Source organism: Pseudorasbora parva, chromosome 16 (genome assembly GCF_024679245.1).
Source record: "Pseudorasbora parva isolate DD20220531a chromosome 16, ASM2467924v1, whole genome shotgun sequence".
NCBI lineage: Eukaryota > Metazoa > Chordata > Actinopteri > Cypriniformes > Gobionidae > Pseudorasbora > Pseudorasbora parva.
In genome coordinates, this window is record NC_090187.1 from 9,956,587 (window position 1) to 9,970,545 (window position 13,959).

Here is a 13,959-nt window from a genome sequence, read left to right on the forward strand (position 1 = left end):
CATCATTTAAGTTTTTTTAAGACTGGTCAGTTATTTTATTGCCGTCCGTTTCCCACCACTAGGGCTGTCAAAATTGCTCAAAAAAGACATTCGAATATTCCCTCTAAAACAAACACGAATATTCTAACATCTGGTTGCGCATTTTGTCAATGACGTGCATTACGTCAATAACAGGACAAATTAATACAAAGAGAAATAACTACTTGTATAGGTAGCCTATTTAAGTTTAAACATATTTGACAACGTATTACTTACACAAAAACAAGTAAGTTAACTAATGGCCAACCGCAGAGTGCAGAGTGCAGACCGCAGAGTGCAGACCTCTCTCTCTCTCTCTCCCTCTCTGCGGATAACGGTTTCAATGAACAAACTTTGTTCTGATCAAGAGTTTTGTGCAAGCAATGCAAGGTCGCGAGACTTGAGACTCATGTCCTAAATATAGCAGGCTTCATTCAGTGATTGAAACAAATATTATTAATATTAATTGAAGTTTTACAGCATATTGAGCGCTCCGAGCGAGCTGTGCTGTGGTAAACAAGGAACTTTTCCTTGACATGAAACGGTAAATAATCACACCATTGAAAGCAGTGCATTTATCCTTTATTCATGCAATATCTCTTCAGTCATTACAGTAGCCTACACTTTAGTGTTTCTGTTGAATGTTAAATAAAATGAGTCATGGTATGCTAACTGTATCTTACATAGCTTGCATGTAACTATCTCGTGGCTCAACAATTTTACCTCCTACCGACCAAAATTCAAATTACTTCCAGACATGGCTTTTTAGATTATGGAGTTAAAATCTCTTTCTCTGCTGGGTCAAGTTGGGCTCTGCACTTTCTGCCATCTTCACTGCAAGACGCGTCCACTTTCAGCAGTGACAGTGACAGCCATGCGCGCGCTCACTCGCAAAGCAGACAGCCACGCCTCTTCCGTGGCGTTTTCCCCCCGCTTTTTAAATTATTTTTTTATCCGAATATTAATTTTCACCTTCGAAATTCGTTTTTGAAAAACTATTCGAATATATATTCGAATTTAGACTATTCGTTGACAGCCCTACCCACCACCCGCGTAAAAATCCCTGGCCGAGTTACCTACTGCTTTTGACAAACGCAAGGTCGTGTGGTGATGTAATGAGTTTTCAAGAATATATCACTTAAAAATGCACTATTTATAATAATTTTTGACCACTGCAGAGCACCATACGGTTGCTTTGCTGTTATTTGGATGCATTTATAGACTTTTATATTTCTTTAAAATGTTGGCATGCATTTACAAGAGCAATATATTTCATCACCGCTGAAACAAATGAAAATAAAAGCACGTAAACATTTGAATTGGTCCGTTATTTATAGCAGCATTTATTATCATACCAAGCATATGACATTTTATTTACAGCATAAAATCATGTTACGGACCACGAGGGGTGCATTCCCGATCACAAAACTCTCCCCTCCACCGTGGCGTGAATAAATCACAATCCGAATGCACAAGTTTTAGGTTTTATCCTATGGTTTTATCACTGAGGTGGCCTGCACAAGTGCGCATTTATTATGACGGATTCCCATGTGTGAAACAGCTGAAGGGATCATCACATACATCACGACCAAACGTTAGCGATTGGTTATGGCAGATCCAATAGTTGTAAACTTCAACAGAGTACCCACCTTCGCGGAAATAAATGCTTGTCAATGGAGTGGCCAGACTTTATGTACAAATTAAATGTACGACAGTCTAGTAAAAACAGGCTACTTACCTTTGGCCACAACAAGCACATTACTGCACTGCTTCTGACACTGCATAGAGCCCCATTCTAAGACTGTTTCCACAGAAACCAGTACATTTTGCACATCTCATTAGCACCGTGTGTAAATCGAGTCACACCATACTATCTACACTTAACGATAACATGACCTTCTCATCAGCCCCAGTCATATGCTCTCTTTCTGATTAAGCCCAAAACATATGCTCAAATCCAAAGCACAGTGTGTAAGTCACTAACTCTGTTAGCTGGATTTGATTGTTGATGATTTGCCATGATCTTGAATTGTTTGATTCGACGCTCATCCTGGACTTGCTGTCATAGCAACAGGTCCATAAACTTAAACCTGCTCTGGAGCAGCTTATTTCATGTAAACAGGATTTGATTGCATCTTTTTAAGCAGAGGTTACATAAAATCTGTTCCAGCCACTGCTACTTTATTACTATAGTTCCTTACTGAACCAGGGGCAATAATAATTTTAAATAATAACAAACAAGGGTAATATAATAAACCAATTATAACTTTCCCATTAGAGGATGATATTTGTCCCTTTAAATTAATGTCCAGGGGCCATTATAAGACCAATATTTTCTTATCTTATTAAATAGATGCATCATCTGTCAGTTTCTTCAATTAAAAAAAGAAAAGCTGTTTTTAAAATGTTAATTCAAACAATAAATTCAGTAAGAACAATTAGACAATCAGACTGTAACCAATCTAATGAGATCATCATCATCAAAAGATCCATCTTTGCACTGCCGAAGTGGCACAGAAGCTCTGTCTGAAGTTGGATTTAGGGTGTACTCACACTAGTCAGTTTGAACCGTGCCCGAGTGCGTTTGACCACCAAAGCGCGGTTCGTTTGACTAGTGTGAGTGCTCCGAACCGTGCCCGTGCGCGGCTCGATTAGCCAGCCGTGGCCCGCTTCGAAGAGGTGGGCCAGAGCACGGTTCAGTTGGACTCGGGCGCGGTTCGCATGCAGTGTGAGCGCTAACCGTGCTGGAGTCCGTAATCAAAGCTGCAAAGTCCTTGCTGCACTTCAGCTAGTACCTTGCAAACCTCCTCATACGAGCAGCACGATTACGTGAACATTTTCGCGCCACTAAGGCAACACATCTGTTTAACAACAGGCTGTGAGAGGGCAGTGGACCAAATGACACAAAATTATCCACAAAGAAAACAGAGCGATGGACTCCATTGTGTTCAGAGCGCCGCTCTTCCCGTTTATCCCGAAACCGTCTCACCATAATGACGTAAGTGTGCTCCTGCACGAATGCTGAAACCCGAAACCGTCGCACCATAATGACGTAAGCGTGCTCCGGCACGAATGCTGAAACCCGAAACCGTCGCACCATAATGACGTAAGCGTGCTCCGGCACGAATGCTGAAACCCGAAACCGTCGCACCATAATGACGTAAGAAACCCTATGTAAGTGCAGGCCAGGGAGGGAGTGGGGAGGGGGACAATCGTACTCGGGCCCGGTTCATGGAAACCGTGCCTAGTGTGAGTACACCCTTAGACACTTTTACATAGATTGTACAATGCAGCTCATGGGTAAATAATGTTTAAGTTTTTGAATTTAGAATTATGTACAAATTACATTTTAAAAGTTTGATATTTTAAATAAAAAGTCCATGCAAATTATAAATAAGAAAATAAAACCAATCGTTCAAAACAGATTCATTGGAATCGAATCATTGCAGCTGGAGCTACTTCTCTCTGTTTGAGTCTATGGCGAGTCATGCAGGTACTGTGCTAATCTGAACCGAAATAAAAGTAAGAATATTTTTAAAATAATAATTATTAACAAAACAATTGAAAATTAAAAGAAAAATTGTTTCATGACACTTAGTGTGTACCATATTGATTCAGGATAAGACAAAAACACAGTTTGGAAAATTGTTTCATGATATACTCGCTCATTATATACATTTAGAAATTTGTTGACCAGCATGTGGGATAAAGATTAAAATCAAGACCTCAAGGGCTTTTTAAAATTATTTAGTAGGCTAACATGATTAGTGTAGTGTGTCGCGCACGTTTTTGCTCTTAGTTTGCTTACTGAAGGCATGAAAAGCAGTTGATTTCAGTAGGAAACCTAGCTCAACAGTTTCTCAGTGTTGATGCAATTTGGGAGTTGTAGTTTATATGGCGATTATATTACACATCTATTCATGAGAATCGATCGGGTCACTCGCACCAGTGACCATATTTTTTCAGTCGCACGCAGTAATTTTCAGGTGCAAATGCACCCAAAATGGTCCATATGTAGATGTGTGTAAACATTTAAAATATATATTATAATGTTGTGTATAGACACAGCCACTTGATTGAGAGATTTATTTGTTATGGAATAATTAATTTATAATTTTATTGGAGTCCTACACACATGTACAGTTACTCTGAGCCGTGCATTAATGTGAATGATGATGGATATTAGGAGATGGCTTGATGCAGCGCAAGAGATGCAGAGAACTTGATCTTGACCCTTAACAAACTTTAATGCTGCCATGTAACAAATCTGCTTCAAAGATAAAATTAATTGAATTGCTAATTACAACATTGAAATAAAATGGTAAAGGGTGTACAAATATTATAAAATCATGAATATAAGTAATTGAGAATTAGGTTTAAAAAACTGTGCATATTTAATTTATCTATTATAATGTTCATGTTGTTTTGGTCGCTTGGCTGTTTCCTTATAAAGGTCCAGAAATTTGTAGGCTTTTTGTTGTTGTTGTTGTTGTTTTTCACCAGGTGGACTTTTTTATTTTATGACAGCATTACATTGATGTCTTGCGCCACCCAATCGCTGCATTGCTGATAGTGGTTTGAAGTGTCAATACTTCTGCCCTCTTCAGGAAACACAAGAACGCGTAGTAATCTCATAATTTAACAGAGATATTTTAATCCAATCCGCAAATTCGTTTAAAGAACCAAATTAGATCAATTATCCCAATTAAAAGATCTGGGATCTGTTAATTCATCTCAGATGTATTAAGTGAGGTAAGAAGACCAGACCCCTGGTGAACAGCATTTTAAAACCACAGCACTTTATTTGTTCAGTTTTATTTTTCGTTCAAATAAATCAATACTCAAGTCTGTAATCAAGCCATTTCAATATGTGAGAAACCATAATTATCAACTGTTGAATACTATATTAATAATATGCATTATTAATCGTTGCTTAGCTACCATAAACAACCCAGTTATACTGACACGAGTGGCACAGTGCATCAAGTGTCTACGTTTTAAATGCTCATCTGTTACACAGTATATGTAGTGTCATAGCATTCAGCCCTGATGGATGTGGAAAGAAAGTGAAGGGAAAAAGACAGACACAACCTGTAAAAGACCTCTGACTGTGTTTCCCTGTAAAGCCAGATGAATCACTCACGCCTTCAACAGCTCCAGTCTGGTGGTCAAACCCTAACTCTGAGGGTCTATTCTGGGCAAAGCACTGCCCCCTACCCTTTGGCAGCATGCCCTCCCATGACTCTTCAAATCCTTCCATAATCAACCCAGCCTGACCTATATCTACACAGGATGACCCTCTTACTTAAGATAAACACCTCCAACGAGTCTTCACAGAACACTTTACAGCAACCCTCAATGGATAAATCAGGACAAGACAAACATCTAACCAATACGTGATCCTAGACATCCAACCAACAGCACTCATAAGCAAATAGAATCCACGCATGCCAGCGTTCTGACCCACCTCTAGGCATTCTGATACTCCAAACCTCTGCTAGGCTCATCTGCACAGCAAAGTAACTACAATACCAAAAGGCCTTCCTACCTCAGCATACATCCAGCCGCGACTCTTGTCCATACAATACTGTAAGGCAGCATGAGGCTGGTATTTTTAGCCCAGGACACTGGCACTGAACTGGACTGAAACCTGAGCCAGCTCCCCCTGCCATGACCAAAGCCAAAGCCCCATCCGCTATTACTGGGGCAAGAAACGATCACCATCACAACGATCACGCCATTACTGAAGACACTGATTTGTGGAGGCTGGGTTGCTCAGGATATTAGCCCTCAGGTCAAGGATCAGATAAAACTGCAGTCGCAATTCCTGCAATTTACCATGCCTGTGATGTTGGATCTCATGAAAATTGTCAAAAACACAAGTTTTATTTCACCCCAATACCTAAAGAAACAAATATTTTATTTTATATGATGTTGACTACAAATTTGGTGGGAAGATATGCTAAATGTTATGGTCTGCAAAATAGGGTTGATTTATAAATAATTTATCTCTCTATTTTCCCTCTGAATCTTCAGCTAAAATATGACCCAGAATCAGAAAAGAATAAAACGAAAGTACTTGACAAACATACTCAACATTAAAATATAAAACAAGTATGCTTTGTTATGGTGTTTGAAACCCATAAAGCTCTCGGGCAATCTCTATTACAATTAATTGAATTTGTATGTGTGTGCTTGTTGGTGCGTCTATGAGAAAGACTAATGATCTCACAGTCTGAGTGCATTACAGGATAAAAAAGAATTATAAGTGGCATAATCTGTAATATCCTCCATATGTTCTTGGTTGAATCAATCCCATATTTCTCCACATGTCTGTCAATGTCTACAGCGTCCATTGTAGAAGACTTAGATCAGACCGGTCGTGGATAAGCTTGAGTCAGTTGCCTCACTTAGGCCATCCTTAAAAATATTTTGGTTTGCAGTAACAGTTAAAAAAAAAAAAAAAAAAAAAAAAAAAAAAAAAAAAAAATGGGTCGGTAGGTAGGTCAATTTTATTTCCAAATTTAAATGAAAAAAAAAAGTACACTTTTGGTGATGGTGATTACGTAGGTATGAATTTAAACAAATTAGCATATGTGACATCACTGACTGGGTCTTCAAGCCATGCCTTCGGGCGCATAGGCTAATTGCAGGCTATAAAGACCACAAACAAATTGAAATATTTGTCAAAAACATGTTTATTGCATAAATTTCAGGTGCATTCATTAAGAAAAGTTTCCAACCACCGCTAGCTGTCATTGACTCAGCTGTCAACCCTCCCTTTTTTTCCAGGTTTCTCACGTATTTTTGCTCTTTTCCCGCTGTCTTCCCGTTTTAGTATTTTCCAGTGATATGTTCCGTATTTTTACGCTCAATTGTGTTGACTCAGAACACGCAACTATCTGTGTCTCTGAAGTGGCTTGCACTTGTTGCTAGACCTCAAGTTCAGACGTTATTTTATTTTTGTAATATGTAGTCTCTCTACATAGTTTTTTTGAAGAGACACTGCCCCTCTTTCCTCCTTCTTGACAGCCTACATTTAGAATAATAGATTTGATTAACGTTAATGATGAAAAAGGTTTAAAAATCGTGATTGTTTGGATTGTTTTTCCTGCCGTCGAGCCACAGCCATTCACTAAATCAGTGTTTCCCAACCTTTTTTTCAGTCATGGCACGCTTTGAAAATGTTCTAATTTTGTGACACCCCCATACATATGTTACGCTAGGGGTGTAACAGTACAGATTGCTCACGGTTTGGTTTGTATCACGGATTAAGGTTCACGGTTTCAGTACGGTTTGGTATTTTGTGGTGGTGGCTGAGGAGATTGCCCCCTTCTATATGTAAAGCGCTTTGGGTGTCTAGAAAAGCGCAATAAAAATGTAATGAATTATTATTTGCCATGCTCTGGGAAATAAAGAACTCCTGTCAAATACAAATAAAGAAAATAAGAACAAAAAAACTTAAATACAAGCAGCAGCAGCACAAACAATGCTTTTCAGATTTTTCAGGTAGGTCTAACATTAGTTTTTAGGTAGAGAAATTGAATAAATTAATCAAATGTAAAATAACTGCACATGTTTACTACTGTTTAAATTAAAGATTAATCCTTATTAAACTTACAAAAGCTATTCAATCAAGAGCAGTGAGTGATGTCCTTATCTTTTGATTGACAGACAACAGTAAAGGCTACTGCCCCTTTGAGACCTAATACAGGGAAATGCTCGTCTTTCTTGACTGTATACAGTTCACTTAAGCCATATACAGACTATATCTGCTTGGATACTCATCAAGATCGACATGTTGACATACTTTTTGTGTGAGTTTGTCCATTCAAGAGCAAGACTTGAAAGAGAACTCAATATTTGCGTGCTGTGAGACGTGTGCACGCTTTTGGACGAGAGCACCGAGACAGATCTTCTCTCACTGCAGAGGTCTCATTCGCGTCTTCTGGCGAAAATACTTGGTGATGATGGCGAAAATGACTGGTCATACGGCAGCACTCGCATGCATTGAACACAGTTTACAAAGATAGACCGTTTTGCCCACGTTTTTCTTTTATTATCGCTGTTGTAGTGTAGCCTATCACTGAGGAGCCAGCACGTGTATCCATTGACAGAACCAGCATTATTTTTCAAGTTACAACCACTCCCACGCTGCGCGTAGTCGAGCAAAACACATTCTACCCATAGCAACGCGTTATGACAACATTTCAGACTGACAGATACAAGATAAACGGCTTTTCCACCATTTGTTACTGTTTTGTACACGTTGTTATATTAATTATAATTCAAAATCTGTTTTTTTGGCCACAATACAGTAATGATGAATGTTGAGAGGGGCACATTTTATTAACTTTCAAAAAGGGCACGGGCTCGAACCCCCAAAGCCCTCCCCTCTGCAGTGCACTTGCCTGGTGTGTGTAACGTGTCCATGGTCCTGACTCCTGTCACAAAATGCGGCAAATCTCCTACAGGGCTTTAATAGTCTAACGTTACAGTGAATGAGAGTATGAGCCGAAACCAAACGAACGCACAGGCCACAGTGTGACATCCGTTAACCATAGTGTAAACATAGATGACGTCACGGTTTTTCTATAAAAGAAAGAACGCAGCCGTTGTTTGTATGTAGGCCTAGGCAATTTATATGATTATAATACTTCCTAAAATATAATTCATATTATTTTATTACTTTTGTATTAGTTTTTTGAAGAGTAAAAAAATAAATTGGTCGGTCTTAAAGCAAATTTACAACCGGCAAGTCGGTCGGACTAAAATAAAAAAAAATAAAAAATTGAGTCGGCCCTAAATTGACAGGGTCGGTCGGGTTACGGCAAACAAGAATATTTTTAAGGATGGCCTTACAGCAGGTGTCTGAATACTGAAGTCCACTTCTAGCAACATTGCAGCTGGTGCTCTACATGTGCACCCATGTTGAAACTGATGCCTGGATGTAGAATGTAGAGCCGCTTTTCCACCGTTGGGCCGAACGGTGCTAAGTAACTTAAGGAATGGTTCTGGTTATGTTTCCACTTGAGACTGCTATAGCACAACAATTACAAATTACTCTCGGCCTGGAATTCTTAGCACGGTTGGCTAACCATGCCCAACCGTGCTGGTAGAATGAGTGTAGTGATGTCACCACTCAGAATGGGTCACTTGTCTGTTGCCTGATTCCAGTTTCTCTGTAGCTGGCCAAGAATAAACACAAATTAATAATACAATAATTATAAAATAGATATCTGATCATCCTCCGTAACTCCACTTATTCTCATATCATCAGTAAACATTTCATATCATCAGTAAACTGTTGAATTGCCAAGGCAACTACTGACATATTTGAATTACATTCCAAAAAGCGGCCATTATCAGCCCCACAGTGGAAAATGAAACCATATCCATACCAGCTGGCCTTGATCAGCTCGGAAATGAATGGTTAAGCAAAGACAACGGTTTGGCCTGACAGTGGAAAAACGGCTTAGGATGTTCAAAGACTGTACACACAGTGACATTTAATCTATATAAAAAAGCCCAGGCCTGATTTTACAGCCACACAAACGCTCAATATGCCACCTGTGATCCAGGGTTGTCAAAAGTCCTGGCACTTCGGTACCAGGGCAACAATTTTTTTAAATTGTCGGCACGCTGACAAGCAGCTGCTGTCAAACGCTCCTGTGCATATTAGTATGCATGCTCTGTGAAGAGTGGCAAAGGTTTCCACGTACAACATGGTTTTTTTTAATGTTCAGCATTGTAGTCATTCAAAATTATAAACAAAGAAATTAACGGGACAAAAAATCTGATGTAAATGTAAATAAAAGACCTGCCACTTGTTCTATGTAATGTGTTCCTTTGTTCAATGTATTACTAAATGTTCACTAAACTATTTTAAAGCAATGTTTATGTCATTGACAAGTATGTTGAAAGGAATTTATTTGAAAAAAACAATAACAAAGGAGCAGGGCTGCAGTGAAAGAGTGTGGAATTATGGGAGTTGTGGTCTTCACCTCCAAAGCCGATGGGACTCATGTTCATGGATGGGCTAATGCTCTAAAATGCTGTATAGGTTGTTTGCATGTGACATAACTGCTGTGGCGCAAAATACAGACGGAGACCAGGAAGCGATTTTCTACATAGGAATCACTAACACAAAATATAAATGCATATGTTTTGCGTCATTTATCGTAGCTCAAATCGATCAAACTGAGAACCACAAACCAGTTTGTATCACTTTACTTCAAAAGTTGTCACCTTTAATGCCATTTTGTGTCTGCTGATATTTTCCCAGACAAGCGTTTATGTCGAGCCCTGCCCAACGGATACCGGCTTACCTTTGTTTTTGACTTTGTTAAATATTCACATTCTTCTTGGTATCGTTTGCAGTGAATAAAATATATTTAATTATTTTCATTGTTGATCTGGTTACCGTGAAAACAGTGTCACATACTGGGCACGCTGCTGCTTCAGCCATCGTTATATGGTAGAAATGTGTGTCCAAATAAAAACGTGTTCAACAAGCTGATAGAAGTCCATCCATTTCTTTGTTGGAAAGGTGTAAATGTAACTGAAGCTTGGTCATTTTAAATATTATAGCAACATGAATGACCTACAATGGTGACATTTTTTACAATTACAACAGAAAATCTAAATAACCTAAACTCACTAGCAGAAATGCTGCGTGATATAAACAAACAAGACCAAAACTCGATACGGTGTAATGGCAGCTTCACATTCTCTGTATCAACTGTCTAGATGGGAGGCAAGTCGCTTTTCTTCATAACTTAAGGATCACGTCCAACATATGTTGTGATTTTCTGTTTATAGCCATCTAAAACAGCACATTATGGACTTTCCTTCATCTCGCCCATTCTGTTTTTCACTTCCTGACCTCCATCTGAATTTTGCACATCATCAGAACCACTTGATTGTAAACAAGATATTATTGTTCTTACAAATAAAGCTCTTTCTGATTTTGCTATGTTAGCCACTTGTAAAAAAGTGTTGCTTCTAAAGCTTGAACAAGAACAAAGTTTGTTCAGGCTAGTACATTCCATACTTCACGAGAAAAGCAGGTGCTGATCATCTGCGTTTCTCCGCATTCACCACGGCCACTTTAAATGTATGACCAATCACACAATAGTTCTCAGACACCTTCAAGAAAAAAGTTCTACTAAGGCGATGTGTCGAGAACTCCCAAACCAGGGCTGAGAAACCCAAGAGTGACTCTTCTGGATCAACGTTCCCCACCCCTGCTCTAAGGCATGGTTTTATTCACAGTGAAATGAGAAAACGAGATTCAAACAATGTCTGCCTCCCAATTCGCATACTATCCATACTAAATAGTATTCGAAAATAGTATGTCCCAAATCATAGTATGTTGAATAGAGTATTCCAAAGATACCCAGATGGTTTACCATTTCCGGTCTGAATTCGAAGCACTCAAACGGCTGATATTGCCCACAACCCATTGCGGGTTGGAAGAGGAATCGATTAGAACTACAAACGTGGATAAAAAGTGTTTAAAAAAAAACTACAAACATGAAGGATGTGTGAGTCCGACGGTTAAGTAGAGAAGTTTAGATAAAGGGGTTTGAGTGACCAACTATCAATATTTAACCTGACAAAAATATATTTATTCAGAGTTGCCCACATTATATTTCACTTGCAGGAGCATTGGGAACTTTTGTAATGACATGTTTGGCCATTAACTTTAAAAATGCATCATATTTCAACTGCAAACACATGACGAGAGTCTCTGCATTAAAGAACCACAAATGGCAGATCAACGTGTGACTACATTTCTCTCCGATACAGTAGGAGATCCCAAATTCTTCAGCTCTTCTGCAAACGCAGTCCTTGCGTGTGCAGTGTAACGCCGGCGTTATATGACGCCGACGCATCCTCCAACTCCGGCCAGCCTTCCTTAATCTCTCCCACCTGCCATCATGTGACATGACCTGCAGCACTCCACTTTTACTGTATGTCCACACACACCTCTTATTTTGCACTAAAAGGACACCCACTGTCTGAGGTAATATATGGGGACGAGGCTACATTGCGTGCGTCAAACCGTGCGACACACGCTCCGAACTAAGACAAGCGAACCTCTAGTGCCACCCCTAGTACCTATGTATATGACGTCATTGACAGGCTGTAACAGTGGTTCAAATTTAAGATTTTTTCGATTTAAACATTGAAGATAAAGCAAGCTTATAGGTCAACAAAATATATAACATTGTTCTAGTGGTTTTTAGATTTTTAATCCAAAAAATCTTACATTATGTGCCGTTAATAATTCATTTTATATTTTTATTTACAAATAGTTCAATAAAATAGTTCCAGTGGATTTTTCTATGGAACCAAAACTGGTATGTAAAATTTTACTGGTATTGGTACAGACTACTGACATCATAATCTCAATAGGATCACCTAGCTAGACACGCAAACCTTTAGACTGTTTAGTCTCCTATTTTGTCAGCATTTGAGATTACCACACCATGAATTAGAGAGCTTGTCAGCTAGTTTTGATCCTAGAACGGCGCTTTAATAAAAAAGAAGCAAATGATAGGAAACTATATATACTGTAGTTTGGGCACTCACTTGCTAGTTTGGCCTGCAGTCCGGAGGGCCCAGGCTTGGAGGAGGTCTCAGCCTTGGCCGATCCCGGCAGGGACAGTTTGGGCTTTGGCAGGTTGACTTTGGAGTTGAAACGGGACGTCCAGTCAAACTTGGAGGAGCCGGCAGCCTTGCTCTGCTCTTTATCCCGGCTGCTCCTACGGGGGGAAGGGGAGGACGCGGAGCGCGACCTCCGCGCTTTGGTCTGGTCCTTGCCCTGCTTTAGCCGGGCACCCTGAGGGGCACAACTATTGGCGCCTACGGCAGCCGAGGAGGAAGAGGAAGAGGAGGATGAAGAAGAGGCACAGGAAGAGGAGGAGTCAGTCACGGTGCTACACCCAGCTTTGGCTGAGGCGGCCGATTTGGACGCCAGCTTGGTGGGTTTGGCTGCCCGGCTGGCCTCGCTGCGGGGTGGCAGGGGGGCTGCCGCGCTGCTCGAGCTGGGGAGGGAGGAGGAAGAAGAGGACGACAATGAAGAGACGTCTGCCTTCTTGCGCTTTTGAGAGGGGATGCTTGAAACCCCACTGGGGCCAGGGTAGGATGTGCTCTTCTTGCTCTGGGCTCTAGCAGGAGCTGGCTCGGCTGCTAACCGTCTCTTTTTGGACTTGGTACTGATAGATGCTGGAGCCTTCCTCGGCTCTGTAACTTCAGGTGAGGATGTGGGGGCCGATGGCCCACTGGCTGAGCTTTCCGAAGGGTGGCTAGACACCGCTTTGGGCCGCTTGGCTGGGCTGGGCGAAAATGTGATGTTGGGATCTGTTGCGGAGCTGCGTTTGAGAGCGCGGGTGCTGCTGCCCTCCCGTCTCCCTTGCTGGCCTGAAGTTCCTGCTGCTTCTAAGTCTGGATCTGGAATCGAGTGTGAACCCACAGATAGAGAGAGGCTGTTCCTGTAAAAACAAACAGAAAGGGGAAGGACTTGAGTACACAAAAAGAAGCAGTCAGCACATGGTGAACTAGCGACACAAAAGACCCACACGCAATACAGGAGGAAAAAGGGATACCTTCGAGAGGCGTGGCCGCGGGCGGAGCCGACGGCAGAGCTGGGCAGGGCTTTGGAAGCCTTAGAATTAGATCTTCTACTTTCAGGTGGGGAATTTGCTTTTTGGTTTACTTGCTCTTGCTGCAACCTGGAGAGGTTGGGAATTAAACAGCAGAGAGCAGTGTGGGAAGGGCAGTAGATGAGGAACACCTCAAATTCAATTTCACGAGCTGACTACTCTTCCAGCCCAATTATCTCAGCACATCCTACACACCCGTCAGCCCAATAGCAAAGACAAACAGCAATCATTACAGGTTTCCAGCTAGACATTTCTCATAAGTTAAGAGCAT

General features: G+C 40.6%; 1 protein-coding gene across 8 annotated transcripts in view; it reads right to left on the bottom strand.

Moving 5' to 3' along the window:
- trip12 (thyroid hormone receptor interactor 12) overlaps positions 1–13,959 on the bottom strand; it is a 71,156-nt gene that overhangs the window by 37,524 nt on the left and 19,673 nt on the right. For 6 of the 8 annotated variants that reach the window (XM_067419470.1, XM_067419473.1, XM_067419472.1 and 3 more), the window contains 2 exons: positions 13,632–13,757; positions 12,616–13,517 (listed from right to left, as the gene is read on the bottom strand). In XM_067419470.1, coding sequence (XP_067275571.1) covers positions 12,616–13,517; positions 13,632–13,757 — 1,028 coding nt within the window. The remainder of the gene's footprint in view (positions 1–12,615; positions 13,518–13,631; positions 13,758–13,959) is intronic. The other 2 variants (XM_067419475.1, XM_067419474.1) reach the window with 1 other exon arrangement.